The sequence below is a fragment of the Salvelinus namaycush genome, chromosome 34 (assembly GCF_016432855.1).
Source record: "Salvelinus namaycush isolate Seneca chromosome 34, SaNama_1.0, whole genome shotgun sequence".
Classification (NCBI taxonomy): domain Eukaryota; kingdom Metazoa; phylum Chordata; class Actinopteri; order Salmoniformes; family Salmonidae; genus Salvelinus; species Salvelinus namaycush.
The window spans coordinates 8,266,551-8,283,890 of NC_052340.1; the positions used below are offsets into that span (position 1 = coordinate 8,266,551).

The 17,340-nt window shown below is 40.9% G+C and overlaps 1 protein-coding gene across 3 annotated transcripts; it reads right to left on the bottom strand.

Moving 5' to 3' along the window:
* Positions 1 to 3,731: 3,731 nt before the first annotated feature.
* On the bottom strand, positions 3,732 to 16,210 carry LOC120028889 (protein YIF1B-like). Of its 3 annotated transcripts, none has more exons than XM_038974161.1 (8): positions 16,058 to 16,210; positions 7,689 to 7,909; positions 7,474 to 7,578; positions 7,236 to 7,314; positions 7,076 to 7,133; positions 6,820 to 6,975; positions 6,545 to 6,638; positions 3,732 to 6,417 (listed from the first exon to the last, which is right to left on the bottom strand). In XM_038974161.1, exons 1-8 carry the CDS (start codon positions 16,098 to 16,100, stop codon positions 6,262 to 6,264), a joined length of 912 nt encoding a protein of 303 aa, XP_038830089.1. In that variant the 5' UTR covers positions 16,101 to 16,210; the 3' UTR covers positions 3,732 to 6,261. The 3 variants fall into 3 exon arrangements, with proteins under 3 accessions (XP_038830089.1, XP_038830090.1, XP_038830088.1); XM_038974162.1 differs by having other exon boundaries at positions 16,048 to 16,210; XM_038974160.1 differs by having other exon boundaries at positions 16,028 to 16,210.
* Positions 16,211 to 17,340: the final 1,130 nt, after the last annotated feature.

Below are 17,340 nucleotides of genomic sequence, written 5' to 3' on the forward strand. Positions count from 1 at the left end.
CCTTGAAGGCAGCTCATTCATTGCCTACTCTGTCCAAGGGGAAATTCCACCCACGACATAGGCGGAGAGGTGAAAGGAACTAACTCAACCCAGACAGTGGCAAGTGTCAGACGCCGTTGACAGCGGGGATTTTTTTTAACATCCCTCAACTCCTGCGGTGTCAACGGACATCCCCAAAACGAAAAACCCCTGACTCTCGGAGAATGAGTGTGCAACTGGTAAATAGTCGCTGCTATTTCAGTCAGATGTCTAGCTAGCTCGGTAGCGCTAGGACTCTGGCTATAACTAGCTGACTAGAAGGATGCAATTAGAAGCTAACGTCGAACGGAGCCTGACCTCAGCAGGAGCAGTTGACTGAAATGAAGATGGCTATAATCAAAAGATGGGCTACAATAATTTATCATAACAAAATACATTTTATTTACAGAGAGTAGTGAGACAGACAGCGGTAAGTCAGGCTGCAATGGAGGCAAAGGAAGATCCAAAGAGGAAGCATTGAAGCAAGCAGGGAGAGAGACAGTATTACAGTTGTACCCAAACTTGTGGTCCCCTATGTTTTAAATAGGGTCCCCTGAGAGAGTCCTTCATCTTAATAAACACAATAACTTGTATCTCTTTAAATGGGTATAGAATGCAACATTTTAGAGTCAACTAAAGGAAGGGCATTTTACACTGTCAGAATTTACTTTCATGTCATTGTGTTGGGACAGCTTCTGGGTCCCAAAATGTTGAGTTATAAAGACAATTTAAATATTATCATGTACACTGAACAAAAATATAAATGCAACATGCAACAATTTAAAATATTATACTGAGTTAGTTCATATGAGAAAATCAGTCAACATCATCAGTACTGACTTACCACTCTTGTGTAGTAAATAAGTAGTGAAACGTATTATTGAGTAGAACTTGTAAGGCAGTGATGAATAGTACGTAATCTTTTTCATGTGGTTGATATACTGCAATCTGGTGGTGACTAAACATTTGCATAATAGGAACTATTACAAATGGATAATCCTTGAAAATAAGTATTAGTGCTTGAAAGTCCTTGCATTTGACTTGCCACTGTCTGTACGAACCCTGTGAGTGTGAAAAACCCAGCAGCATTGCAGTTCTTGACACAAACCGGTGCGCCTGGCACCAACTACCATGCCCCGTTCAGAGGAACTTTAATCTTTTGCCTTCACGCTCTGAATGGCACACATACACAATCCATGTCTCAAGAATTTAACATCAATAAGGGATCATAGCATTCACCTGGTCAGTCTGTCATGGTGTCCACAATGTTTTGTACACTTAGTGTACATACCATGCACAATTTTGACAAGGTGGATGATACATAATGAATTTATACTGTTTTTCATACTAAGATGTGTTGCTTTTTCACATATTTGTTCATTGGTTTTGCAAGAGTTGGTTGATGGGTCGGTTCATTGGTTTTTGAATATGTGCATGCCATTGATTAAGAATAGGATGCAATGTCCACCCCAAAATATAAGCTTGTTTTACTACATTGTTTGTAAACAATATAATTGTACAAATAAATTGTTGGTTACATAAATAATGACTATGTTACATGAAATGTAAATAAGAAATATCTCAACCGAATGAAAACCCCTATGTTAATATGTATTGGCAATAATTCACTGGATGTTTGAAATATGAGCAGGTGATTTGAGTCATGCTGCTTCAGTAGTGGAATAAAGACAATGAGCACTTGAATGTTCTTAATCAATACTGTGTAATTACTGAATTGATGTATGATTATTAATACAATTGTTCAGAGACCAATTTGATACTGTGTCCATTTGTATGAAACTACATTGAAATTACTTTGTTTAAGTCATTGAAATTACCTGAAAAAAGTATTTAACTTTCAACCAAAACCGAAAGTAGGATATTAGGAAGATGTTCTTAATGTTTTGTACACAATGTATACTGTCCAGAATGTATCCTTGCCATAAGTGTCCCCATGGCATACTACACAGTGCCTTCGGGAAAGTATTCAGACCCCTTGACTTTTTCCACATTTTGTTACGTTACAGCCTTATTCTGAAATTAAATTGTTTCCCCCCCCCCTCAAACTACACACAGTACCCCATAATTACAAAGCAAAAACAGGTTTAGAATTTTTTGCAAATGTATTACAAATTTTTAAAAAACTCACATTTTACATAAGTATTCAGACCCTTTAAGTACTTTGTTGAAGGACCTTTGGCAGCGATTACAGCATCAAGTCTTGGGTATGACGTTACAAGCACCTCCTGCGTTGTCTTGGCTGTGTGCTTAGGGTTGTTGTCCCGTTGGAAGGTGAGCCTTCACCCCAGTCGGAGGTCCTGAGCGCTCTGGAGCAGGTCTTCACCAAGGATCTCTCTGTACTTTGCACCATTTATCTTTACCTCGATCCTGACTAGTCTCCCAGTTCACGCCACTGAAAAACATCCGCACAGCATGATGCTGCCACCACCATGCTTCACCGTAGGGATGGTTTTGGCCAGGTGATGAGCAGTGCCTGGTTTCCTCCAGACGTGATGCTTGGCATTGAGGCCAAAGAGTTCAATCTTGGTTTCATCAGACTAGAGTGTCTTGTTTCTCATGATCTGAGAGTCCTTTAGGTGCCTTTTGGCAAACACCAAGCGGGCTGTCATGTGCCTTTTACTGAGGAGTGGCTTCCGTCTGGCCACTCTACCATAAAGGCTTGATAGGTGGAGTGCTGCATAGATGGTTGTCCTTCTAGAAGGTTCTCCCATCTCCACAGAGGAACTCTGGAGTGCTGTCAGTGTGACCATCTGGTTACTGGTCACCTCCCGGACCAAGGCCCTTCTCCCCTAATTGCTCAGTTTAGCGGGGAGGCCAGCTCTAGAAGAGTCTTGGTGGTTCTAAACTTCCATTTAAGAATGATCAAGGCCACTGTGTTCTTGGGGGACCTACAATGCTGCATACTTTTTTTGGTACCCTTCCCCAGATCTGTGCCTCGTCACAATCCTGTCTCGGAGCTCTACGGACAATTCCTTCGACCTCGGCTTGGTTTTTCCTCTGACATGCACTGTCAACTGTGTGACCTTATATTAGACAGGTCATGCCTTACCAAATCATGTCCAATCAATTGAATTTCTCAGGTGCACTCCAATCAAGTTTATAAAAACATCTCAAGGATGATCAATGGAAACAGGATGCATCTGAGCTCAATTTCGAGTCTCCTAGCAAAGCGTCTGAATCCTTATGTAAATAAGGTATTGCAAACATTTCTGAACCTGTTTTCGCTTTATTATTATGGTGTAATGTGTAGATTTGTTTTTAAATGCATGTTAGAATAAGGCTGTAACAAAATGTGGGAAAAGGGAAGGGGTCTGAATACTGTTTGAACATATGAATCTGGAAATACATTGTCTTGCAATACTTGGCACCACTTGTCTATTTTTTGAGAACTCAAAGGAAAAAAATGTATCAAACCAGATGGATAAATTATTTGTGGTTGTCTATGGAGAGTTTCTGTAGACAGGCATATAGAGAATAATATTTGTCTGAAGTAAAATCACACCTGTGTCTTCTATATTGTCGCTACCCAATCAGACTACGGACAGCCATCTTCATGAGAGACATAACTGATCTCATTTTACACATTGAATGGAGTGGTTGAATTGTAAACATAATACCAAATTATAGTTTTATACGGAGGTCACCTGAAATATATAGATTGGTCTTTCCCAGAACATTGTCAGAAACCCATGTAGTGTAAGTACATTTTATTGGTTTCTCACATTCAAAGACTAAATTGTAAATAAATGTTCAATCATAGATTATTAACAAATAGTAAAATCCTAAAGTAGCACAGTTTAAATATAACACAATGTTAAAAGATACAAAACAATACAACTACAATCTTTGGGTCGCAGCAGAAAAGCTCAGTGCATGACAAGTACTGTGTATACCAAATTTTCCACCTGTACATTTAAATCTAGCGGGTAGTGAAGTCCATTTCAGTTGCTATTGGCCTATCAGATATGAAAACAATACATTGGTATTACAATCCAGTCCTTTTTGATTTTATTATTTAGAAGTCACATAGCTTTCTGTAAGCATGAACAAGGCCACTGTCCAATATATCGATTGCAGCTTTTGTCCAAGCCTTTTCGTAATTTGACCACATGTCTCGCTATAGGTTATCATATTGAAGTTCCGGTAGCGATTTATCACTGATCAATTATTTGGAGGAAACTAAACCACGGTTGTACTCCCAGCCTGTCGCTTTTTTAATTCGGTGCCTTTTAGGCCTATATAGGAGTTATTTACAATACAAGATTACAATAATATAAAGACGACATCCATGCGTGAAGGACAACCCTGTCCAAACCTGTTTGGATAATGCTTTGCGCCATTCTGAGATGCACTTTGTAGCCTACTTGAACTTGTTTTGGTTTTTACTGTGGGAATTAGGGCCTCCGTGTAATTTCTATTTATACTGTTCAATTTTGTACACACATCCAGATACTCAGCTCGTTTGTGTGGTGACTTTTTTAGGGATGGGAGAGATTCTCCGAATATTTATTTGTACGGCCGTGGACAGGTCAAGGTTAATCGGGACACTAGGCTATTATGGCCAGTCTTAAATCATTGGATAAAAAAGTAATGATGAGTAAAACAAAACGTGCCGTTTCCTTTCAATTTATACAGCTTGTTTCATAACGGGAGGTCCAAGACAGGTTGAATTAATTTGTATACAGGGAGGGACCATGGCATCTGGGCACAATGTGGACGCAGCGGCAGATAAAACACATTTTATTACCATGTGTAACGCAACAAAATCCGATCAAGATCTGATGACAACCACATGTTAATCCAAGGTGTAAACCACAACTTCTGTTATCTGATTGTGCCATGTGACAGTGGGGACAGAGCAGGAGTGTTGGATCAAGATTGACAGGAATATCTGACAAATACATCTGCGAATGTCAAGGTAAGCAGGCTTTATCATACACACTGGCTTTCCTTATTGATTATCATATCATCCTAACTTGGGGCAGAGAGGGAAAAGGGCTAAAGTGTTAATCTTACAGATACAACATAGCCTTAGTCCATTTAAGCTTATTTCATGTTGGAAAAAAATTGTATCAATAGAAAACGAAGTTTGAGTGTATGTTAGTGATACTGGATGAGAAATATTCAGCTTCATAAGTTACATTTTAAAAAGCCATAGCAAATTTGTACTCCAGTTTCAGTTTATTTATCAAGTTGTAGAGAGCATAAGAGGATCCATGTTATTCCGCCTCTGTATATCAAATATTCATAAAAGCAACTGAGGCATGGCAAAGCAACACCATTTTAGCGTGATATTTCTAGTAATTAGTCCCACATTTCAAATGGAAGCTAGTAATTGAACATCTAAACCATTAAATATTTTTCCAGTTTGAAACCTGAAAATCAATTACAGTGTCATATGCTCATGTATTTTTGTCAAGCTTGTTTAAGAAAGCATCAGCTGTAATTTAAGATCACTTAATGACTTTGTTACATGATAGAAAGCCTTTGATTGGGCTTCAGTTCGTGGCATCAAGACACCAGACATGTACAAAAAGCCTTTTTTGTATTTACAAACACACATCCACAAATCTGTTTACATACATCGTCCTATGATTAAGGACATTAAGAGCATTTTTTTGTGCTCACTGGACGGCGCAGGCAAATTATGTTAAAGCCTTTTAGTCAACGTAAGTATGTGATGCAAGAACACAATTAGCCACATGAAATGGCTTCCCTGCGTAGTTGTGACACATTACACATTTTGGGCTGTAAATTCTGCAGGACAGCCATTTTACGTAGCTAATATCGTTCTTGCGTTGCCTACTTACGTAGGCTATGATTTTGCCTTAACTGTGCTTCCATCCTTGGCTCAGTCAAAGCTTTTGCGATTGAGGACCCAAGCTAGATTGCTAATATACAACCATATGTTCACAAATACTTAGAAAACATAACTAACTAATTACAGTATACAAAACATGGCAAGCCAGTCAATTATCCTTCTTAGACAATTACATAAAAAAACAATACAAAAGACAGGTCAACACTACTGTCACACTTGTACTGTGAGACTTGGCAATGCTAATTCTACAATGCCATTTGTGTGTGGTTTTATTTATCCGTGCATGTGTCCCGCACCTCTGCAGCGAATGGTGGGGAGAGATGATGGTCAGTGAACAGTCTTATCTTTCCATAGAGAGGTAGTGTCTTGTCAGATGAAACACTCCTGGTCAGCTCGTGGTCTTACCTGACCAGGTGATAGGTCAACCAGTACATGAATATGGGCTGGGCGGCTGCGATGGACATGGTCAGGTACATCCTCAGCTGGTTCCTGGCCCCGTGAACCAACACGCCTTGGGCTGCTGCCTCAGACAGGAGCTTTAGTCTCAACGTGCGGATCTGAAGAGAGGACCAAGACAGAGGGAGCCAAAATCAAGCTTGTGAACCTACGTACAGTAGTCAAGGCGCTAGCAGGGGACATTGGGTGGAGTAAATCCGATTCTAGTCCGCTCTTCCTGCTACTCACCATGAAGACGAAGATGGATATACAGCACCACAGCAGCGTTAGGTAATATCCCGTTCGACCAAATAGTAACCCTGCCACGACCCCTACAATCATCCTACACACACAAGGGAATCTTTCACAATTCATCCGAGTAGTTGATGTGTCATCATGTCTTTACAACTTAGAAAAAAATTATAATTAAGACAACTTCCATGTTGAAAGACAGGGAAATCCAGAACCACAAACTGCAATGTCATACTAATCATGTCAGAGAGAGCGAGAGAGACCAGCCGTACCCCACATATTTGTATCCAGAGAAGGCCACAAGATCGATGGTGGTGAGGTCTGTGTTGACTGTGACCAGGTAGAGACTGAGGAGGACAACCAGCACCTCCATGATGAGCCACACCAGGGCTGAGCTGGCCTGCATGCCTAGGATCTCAGGGGTAAACCTAGAGAGGGGAGATGAGGGTTTAGAGATTAGAGATACAAGTTTCAGGATACTCTTTATACAGAAAACTGGGAAGAAAGGTGCAAAGTGGACCAGTTTACCTGTTCTGTGTTCCGAGCGCTAACCCAGCCACCAGGATGTATGTGATAAAACCCATTGCTGCAAAATAATATTAAACAATGTTAAAACAATAATAGGCTAGTTGTGGGTTTTATTAGTTTGGTTCAGTCAGGGTGGTAGACCTGACCAAATCTCCTTTACCTGGAATGTACAAGTCAGGAGCGTTGATATCAAAGCGTGGAGCCACTGGGGTGTCCTGTTGGTAGCTCACTTCCCAGTTCTAATCAAAAACAAAACAAAAACATACATCACCCAATCAATGAGAGTCATCCTAGGGCATAAGTTCAGTATCAGCTTGGTATCTCTGAGTCTGGACATGGACACAAGCAATACCAACAGATGGTGACCATAGTAACACAGGGTGACATGGCATCAGTACCTGGTGCATGTAGGGGAAGACTAGCAGGCCGAGTTTCTTGCCCACATAAACTGTGTCCACAGCAAAGTAATATTTCAGCTTAGAGATGGGGAGGAAACGATCCAGCTGTAGATTAAATGGAGCAAAATCAAGACAATTTAGGCCCACAATGACACTCATGTTGCTACTTACTAACTGGTACCACAACTATGTACCATTACTACCATGAGTCTTACATTTTTGTCCACCAAGTCCTTGCCCTGGCTGGCCAGGCTGCTCCCGTAAGCCATGGCCAAGTTGGACATGGGGTCTGAGAGGAGGGTCCGGCCGGGGTGACCCATCGTCCCAACACCCTGGCCCTGGAACCCAGTGGGCTGCACACCCGGTGCTGCACTGGTGTCATCAAACAGCTGGCTGGGGTCTGTCCCATCCATTGACGTGTTCCTCATTTCGGGATCTGTCACGCAAGAGGCAGATGAAAGCACATTCTGGTCAGTGGAGTGGGGAATACAGACTGCAAGTACTGTGCAACACATGCATGCATTGTTAATACCTGTGATATGTGAAGTTGTAAGGTGACGAACTGCAAACTTACAATGCATTTGAAGGACAACCAAAATGTAGCTGCAAAAGGAGGAGCCATGCAGTGCACATTGACACAATTCAACAAATAGCCTAGCCTAAACAGACAGTGCCTATAACGGGGTCTCTTCACTCCATGTGTAAGATAAACCCTATTCTCAGTCATCAATTCTGGGTGTGTTTTATCCCGAGTGCAGAATGGTCACATCACGCACTAAGCAGATGGACACCCTTATGTCACCCCAGCCGCTTCCTATCAAATTATGCTTTGTCCTTTCACAGACATCCATTGGCCTGCACTGTAGACTAATCTTATTATTAATACTTAACAACGAGATCAACTGAGATTAGGAACCTCTTTCTCAAAGAGTGAGAGAGATCTGGCTAGAAGTCAGCCAGGACAAGTAGGCTCTAGTTCAAAATGAAACAATGAAACTTCAAACAGACACTCTTATAGATCTCCACTTGTGGTCTACTGTAGAGCTGGGACGATAAACCAAAAATGATCGATACCAAGCAAACCAAGGATTTTACAGATATCAATAACTTTAAGTAGAGGAATCTGAAGTTTGAAATGAAATAAGTCTGCTAATATGGGCTATTGCTAACTGGACAAATGGTACAATATTACAAGTAGTAGTAGTAGTTGTTAAGCGTCATATAACAAAAGTAACTGGTGCACACTGTTTTAAAGTTATTCAATTTCTCATTATCGTGCCAATTTACCACGATATAGATGTTTGTCAATCAATCAATCAAGTTTATTTTATATAGCCCTTCGTACATCAGCTAATATCTCGAAGTGCTGTACAGAAACCCAGCCTAAAACCCCAAACAGCTAGTAATGCAGTTGTAGAAGCACGGTGGCTAGGAAAAACTCCCTAGAAAGGCCAAAACCTAGGAAGAAACCTAGAGAGGAACCAGGCTATGAGGGGTGGCCAGTCCTCTTCTGGCTGTGCCGGGTGGAGATTATAACAGAACTATGCCAAGATGTTCAAAAATGTTCATAAGTGACAAGCATGGTCAAATAATAATCATGAATAATTTTCAGTTGGCTTTTCATAGCCGATCATTAAGAGTTTGTCCATATCGTCCAGCTCTTGTCTGTCTCAAAAAAGCCTATAGGCCTAAATAATGAAATACAATGTTTGCTATTCATTAGAAGCACATCTCTGAATCTCTATTTCTGACCTATTTAAAATGGGTAGGCCTAATGTTCCATATTCTTTACCAAATCAGTAAGTTTACCATGGTACTCTTAGCCGTTCTCATGACTACAATTCCATTCCATTACAGTGGAGCCAATCCATGTCCCGTTTCGCCTTGTGAGTGAAATGGCCCGTAGCTCTGACGCTTCCTAAATGCTCTGTCGAATTGCAAATACGACTCACTTGCGTTACGGTTTTAGAAACATTTGGAACTGAACTTTCATATATGCGAGAAATCACTTTTCTAATATAAACTGTACACAGTTTAGAAAAGTTGCACCTGGTTGTATTTTGAGAAATATGCGATCCAGCTGGAAACTATGGAATAACATATGGAATCATGTAGTAACCAAAAGTGTTAAAATATATTTTACATTTTTGATTCTTCAAAGTAGCCAACCTTTGACTTGATGACAGCTTTGCACACTCTGGCATTCCCTCAACCAGCTTCATGAGGAATGCTTTTCCAACAGTCTTGAAGGAGTTCCCACATACGTTGAGCACTTGTTGGCTGCTTTTCCTTCACTCTGTGGTCCAACTCATCCCAAACCATCTCAATTGGGTTGAGGTCGGGTGATTGTGGAGGCCAGGTCATCTGATGCAGCACTCCATCACTCTCCTTCTTGGTCAAATAGCCCTTACAGAGCCTGGAGGTGTGTTGGGTCATTGTCCTGTTGTAAAACCAATGATAGTCCCTCTAAGCGCAAACCAGCTGAGATGGCGTGTCGCTGCAGAATGCTGTGGTAGCCATGCTGGTTAACTGTGCCTTGAATTCTAAATAAATCACAGACAGTGTCACCAGCAAAGCACCTCCATGCGTCACGGTGGGAACCACACATGCGGAGATCATCTGTTCACCTACTCTGCGTCTCACAAAGACACGGCGGTTGAACTCAAATTTGAACTCAAACCGAAGGACAGATTTCCACTGGTCTAATGCCCATTGTTTGTGTTTCTTGGCCCAAGCAAGTCTCTTCTTATTATTGGTGTCCTTTAGTAGTGGTTTCTATGTAGCAATTCGACCATGAAGGCCTGATTCACACAGTCTCCTCTGAACAGTTGATGTTGAGATGTGTCTGTTACTTGAACTCTGAAGCATTTATTTGGGCTGCAATTTCTGGAGGTGCAGTTAACTCTAATGAACTTATCCTCTGCAGCAGAGGTAACTCTGGGTCTTAATTTCCTGTGGAGGTCCACATGAGAGCCAGTTTCATCATAGCACTCGATTGTTTTTGCGACTGCACAAAGTTCTTGAAATTTTCCGTATTGACTGACCTTCATGTCTTAAAGTAACTTAATTGAGCTGTTCTTGCCATAATGTGGACTTGGTCTTTTACCATCGGAATAATCGGAATAAACCCCCACTTCCTTCCATTCTGCTAGCAAACATGGAATCTTTGGAAAACAAAATTGATGACCTACGTGGAAGATTAAACTACCAACAGGACATTCAAAACTGTAATACCTTATGCTTCACGGAGTCGTGGCTGAACGACGACATTATTAACATACAGCTGGCTGGTTATATGCTGTAGCGGCAGGATAGAACAGCGGCGTCTGGTAAGACAAGGGGTGGCGGACTATGTATTTTTGTAAATAACAGCTGGTGCACGATATCTAAGGAAGTCTGAAGGTTTTGCCTGCCTGAGGTAGAGTATCTCATGATACGCTGTACACCACACTATCTACCATGAGAGTTTTCATCTGTATTTCTCGTAGCTGCCTACATACCACCACAGACTGAGACCGGCATTAAGACCGCACTGAATGAGCTGTATTCCGTCATAAGCAAACAGGAAAAACGCTCACCCAGAGGCGGCCCTGCTAGTAGGGCTGTGCTATATACCGGTATTTATGCATGGACCAGTTTGCGTTTTTACTTTACCTTCTATAACAGTATTTGATTTGTTTGTTTGGTTTGTTAAATGTGATACGCTGTGAGTAACGTCCATTTTTTATAGTTTACTCCGCTACTTGAGGCATCCCTCTCCATGCTGCTTTCCACACAGACCTAGTCCCACCCCGTCACTCAAGGAGCACATTTGTTCTTGCTTGACCACAAGTCACTTTCATTCAGTCTGCATGGACAATGCAGCACATGCAACAATGTTGATGACAACGTTGTTGTTTCCACTTTGATCTTAATAGAAATCCACAAGCGTTCTGTAATTACAACATTAGTTTGTGTTTCTTAAATCTGCCAACAACTAGTTTGTATTTTCTTAGCAAGTTAAGCTAAATTGTGTTAGCCACTATTGCTAATAAAAGCACTGAGTCAGAGCAAATGTGGCTAGCTAATATAGCCTGATACCAGTACTGGTGGAGGCTAAAATCGGCATTTTGTTTGTGCAACAGTATCTTCTAAAGCAAAGAGGAATAGGCGAAGCATGAATAAAGATTTAATGTAGCCAAAGATTATAGGGTCCCCTAGAAAACACTGAACATAACTTTGGTTCCTACCCTGTCACAATAACTCATCCATGGCATTTTCATTCGTTGTTATGTCAAACACTGTATTCAAAGTACCCACTATTATTTAAATTCTAACTATAGAATTATAAGAAACATTCTATTTCCATGATTCCAAAAGTTCACCCAAATGTTTTGATCTAAATCACAATGGCAACATTGACCTAGTATTTTTGCCCATATCATGGCAGTATGGAAATGATCTCAAATGAGTGCAGTGTGTATGTCCATTACTTGAAATCCAAATAAAAATACATTTTAAAATTACAGGTTGTAATGCAAAAGGAAAAACACCAAGGGGGATGAATACTTTTGCAAGGCACTGTATGTTCCGGGATTCCTCCGATGGCATTGAGGAGTACACCACATCAGTCATTGGCTTCTTCAATAAGTGCATCGATGATGTCATCCCCACAGGTACCGTACGTACTAGAGGTCGACCGATTAATCGGAAAGGCCGATAACTTGAAATCGGCCCTAATTTTTCATAACAATCGGAAAACGGTATTTTTGGACACCGATTTGGCCGATTTTTTACATTTTTCTTTAACTAGGCAAGTCAGTTAAGAACACATTCTTATTTTCAGTGACGGCCTAGGAATGGTGGGTTAACTGCCTTGTTCAGGGGCAGAACGACAGATTTTTACCTTGTCAGCTCGGGGATTCAATCTTGCAACCTTACGGTTAACTAGTCCAACGCTCTAACCACCTGCCTCATTGCACTCCATGAGGAGCCTGCCTGTTACGCGAATGCAGTAAGAAGCCAAGGTAAGTTGCTAGCTAGCATTAAACTTATCTTATAAAAAACAATCAATCAATCAATCATAATCACTAGTTAACTACACATGGTTGATGATATTACTAGTTTATCTAGCGTGTCCTGCGTTGCATATAATCGATGCGGTGCGCATTCGCGAAAAAGGACTGTCGTTGCTCCAACGTGTACCTAACCATAAACACCAATGCCTTTCTTAAAATCAATACACAAGTATATATTTTTAAACCTGCATATTTAGTTAATATTGCCTGCTAACATGAATTTTTTTAACTATGGAAATTGTGTCACTTCTCTTGCAACAGATTCAGGGTATATGCAACAGTTTGGGCCGCCTGGCTCATTGCGAACTAATTTGCCAGAATTTTACGTAATTATGACATAACATTGAAGGTTGTGCAATGTAACAGGAATATTTAGACTTATGGATGCCACCCGTTAGATAAAATACGGAATAAAATACGGAATCCATATTTCACTGAAAGAATAAACGTCTTGTTTTCGAGATGATAGTTTCCGGATTCGACCATATTAATGACCTAAGGCTCGTACTTCTGTGTGTTATTATGTTATAATTAAGTCAATGATTTGATAGAGCAGTCTGACTGAGCGATGGTAGGCAGCAGCAGGCTCGTACGCATTCATTCAAACAGCACTTTAGTGCATTTTGCCAGCAGCTCTTCGCAATGCTTCAAGCATTGAGCTGTTTATGACTTCAAGCCTATCAACTCCCGAGATTAGGCTGGTGTAACCGATGTGAAATGGCTAGCTAGTTAGCGGGGTGCGCGCTAATAGCATTTCAAACGTCACTCGCTCTGAGACGTGGAGTAGTTGTTCCCCTTGCTCTGCAAGGGCCACAGCTTTTGTGGAGCGATGGGTAACGCTGCTTCGAGGGTGGCTGTTGTCGATGTGTTCCTGGTTCGAGCCCAGGTAGGAGCGAGGAGAGGGATGGAAGCTATACTGTTACACTGGCAATACTAAAGTGCCTATAAGAACATCCAATAGTCAAAGGTATATGAAATACAAATCGTATAGAGAGAAATAGTCCTATAATTCCTATAATAACTACAACCTAAAACTTCCTACCTGGGAATATTGAAGACTCATGTTAAAAGGAACCACCAGCTTTCATATGTTCTCATGTTCTGAGCAAGGAACTTAAACGTTAGCTTTCTTACATGGCACATATTGCACTTTTACTTTCTTCTCCAACACTTTGTTTTTGCATTATTTAAACCAAATTTAACATGGTTCATTATTTATTTGAGGCTAAATTGATTTTATTGATGTATTATATTAAGTTAAAATAAGTGTTCATTCAGTATTGTTGTAATTGTCATTATTACAAATAAAAAATATCTATAAAAAAATTAATCGGCCGATTATTCGGTATCGGCGGTTTTTGGTCCTCCAATAATCGGTATCGGTATAGGCGTTGAAAAATCATAATCGGTTGACCTCTAATACGTACATACCCCAACCAGAAGCCATGGATTACAGGCAACATCCGCACTGATCTACAGGCTAGAGCTGACGCTTTCAGGGAGCGGTACTCTAACCCAGAAGCTTATAAGAAATCCCGCTATGCCCTCCAACTAACCATCAAACAGGCAAAGCTTCAATACAGGACTAAGATCGAATCGTACTACACCGGCTCTGACGCTCATCGGATGTGGCAGGGCTTGCAAACCATTACAGACTACAAAGAGAAGCACAGCTGAGAGCTGCCCAGTGACACGAGCCTACCAGACGAGCTAAACTACTTATATGCTCGCTTCAAGGCAAATAACACTGAAACATGCATGAGAGCACCAGCTGTTCCGGAAGACTGTGTGATCACGGTCTCCGCAGCCAATGTGAGTAAGACTTTTAAACAGGTCAACATTCACAAGGCCGTAGGGCCAGACAGATTACCAGGACGTGTACTGCGAGCATGTGCTGACCAACTGGCAAGTGTCTTCACTCACATTTTCAACCTCTCCGAGTCTGTAATACCAACATGTTAAGCAGACCACCATAGTCCCTGTCCCCAAGAACACTAAGGTAACCTGCCTAAATGACTACCGACCCATAGCATTCACGTCTGTAGCCAAGAAAATCATGAAGAGAGCACAACAAAATCTATTCCCCCTAAAGAGACTGAAAAGATTTGGCATGGGTCCTCAGATCCTCAAAAGGTTCTACAGCTGCACCATCAAGAGCATCCTGACTGGTTGCATCACTGCCTGGTATGGCAACTGCTCAGCCTCCGACCGCAAAGCACTACAGAGGGTCGTGCGTACGGCCCAGTACATCACTGGGGCCAAGCTCCCTGCCATCCAGGACCTCTATACCAGGCGGTGTCAGAGGAAGCCCCCCCCCTCTCCCCCTCTAGAACACTGCTGCTACTCTCTATTATTACCTATGCAGTCACTTTAATAACTCTACCTACATGTGCATATTACCTTAACTAACCAGTACCCCTGCACATTGACTCTGTACCGGTACCACCCTGTATATAGTCTCGCTATTGTTATTTTACTGCTGCTCTAATTACTTTTTACTTTTATTTCTTTTTAACTGCATTGTTGGTTAGGGGCTCGTAAGTAAGCATTTTACTGTAAGGACGGTCTACACCGGTTGTATTTGGTGCACGTGACTAATAACATTTGACTTGAATGTCCTCGAGTGGCCTAGTTACAGTTTTGGCAAGACTTGAAAATGTCTGTCTAGCAACAATCAACTTGACAGAGCTTGAAGAATATAACAAATAATAATGAGCAAATATTGTACAATCCAGGTGTGCAAAGCTCTTAGAGACTTACCCCAAAAGACTCACAGCTGTAATCACTGCCAAAGGTGCTTCTTTGAAACATTTATTCATTTTGTCATTATGGGGTATTGTGTGTAGATGGGTGAAAAAAAAATAGAATCCATTTTGAATTCAGGATGTAACACAACAAAATATGGAACAAGCAAGGGGTGCTAAATTACGTTAATGTAATGTATGAATACTACTCTGTATTGGGAACAAGTTCTGATTGGACACTGGGCGGAGACCAACAAGAAGCTAACGTTAGCTAACAAAACAAGAGGCACAGTCCCATGTCCAAATTTAGAAGCAATGGAATACAGGAAATACGTGAAGGCTTGAAATCGTAACTCATGAGAGCGAATAGCGCGACCTTCTAACCTACACCTGAATAATGTAGCCCGAAACTGATCAGACATGTTTCAGATTCTCTGTCGACATGGAATATGACAACGTCACCAGATAGCTTATCTAATGACGTGGCTAACAGCCAGCTAGCGAGCTAGCTAACTCAGTCTTGTGCAACATGCGTTAGCTAGCCATATTAGTAAGAAATTAGCTGTCATGATTGATAACAAACCGCATATGACACAAAACAAGCAAGTTAGCTAGCTACATTTGCCAGGTAGTTAGTATAGCTTTGGCTTGAAGAGCAGCCATCGAGTGGGTTAGCTTGTTAGCTAGCTATTACTAATAGTATTAGCATGCCGGTTAGCTACATTTCTAGGCCAAAAAGTTAAGACATCTTACCAATAGTTTGACCAACGTACGTTAACTTACGCTGTCTGAACACACTTTGGGTTGCTGTGTAATCCATGTCCATCAATTATAACAGGTAGTTTCGGATATCGTCTATAAAAACGCTGATATAAAACCATTCAATATGCTTCCTACAAAATTTGTACACAGCCACACCCATGTGTCAACTGGCCAATGATAGAATCGTAAAAGAAAAGACGAAGTTCTAGGAAAAATGTGGACCAATCGAAATAATCCACTATAATTAATTTATTTCTACGTCTACCATTTACCATCACTTCTTGGACAGACCAGTCTTAGATATGCCGTTTTACAAACTTATTTGTCCTGTAAACATTACATGGCCATTTTGATAGCGCACAGGGCTGCGGGCCAAACGGTTGTGGGTTTGCAGACTACCATGGACAAGAGTCGGGGTGGAAAGATCTCCTATATAGTCAAATGAAAAATAGCCCTTTATAAACATTTCATGCAATTCTACTTTATGTTATATAATAGCGGAAACTTTTTTTAATACCACACGTTACCGAAATTACAAGATAAGAATGGACAGAGAGGTTAGGCATCTGTTAATTTGATCATATTTCTCCAACTCCAAATCAGTGTGTCTTGTTCGCAACGAAACTGTCCCTGTTTGCAAATAATAAAATCTGAGCATGGTGCTGTACTTTCAAAAGTTAGGTCTACCTTTACACCCCAGACAGAGTAGGTAAACCAACGCAGAACAAATATAAGCTTTAATTGCGGGCTACTCTTCTTCCGTGGCTTAACCCAATGAGAGGTCACAAGTAAACCCAGTTGTCTTGGTTTAAACAGTTTACTCAATTGATAGTGACAGAATTTGATTATTTCCCAAGCAAAGTAAATGTATTGTCTCCTCGGCTATGGAAGGTTATAGCTCAGCCTCTGAATATCCAAGAAACGAAACAATGATACCCCGATATGCATCGGATTCATGTCTTTCATGGGTATTTTACAGCTTGTTCCTATATATAAAGCATCGCGGACCAAAGCGATGTTAAATATCACTTTATTTCATCTCATCCGTTTTATTTTCTTCAAAATCTTAAAATAGTAAAATCTTGTTAGTAAAATCTAATTAAAATGAAGACGGATTAAATTAGTTATGCCCACTCTGTTGCCTACTTTCAGCACCATGAGCTGTCCATTTCTGACTGATTGTGCCGCGGCTTCTGCTTCAAGTTTCAGCACCACAATGTAAATTACTCAAATATGGCTTATTGTGAGGTCAATAACTCTGATAAATAGGCTGACATGGGCAAGAAACATATTGCTTTTAATGA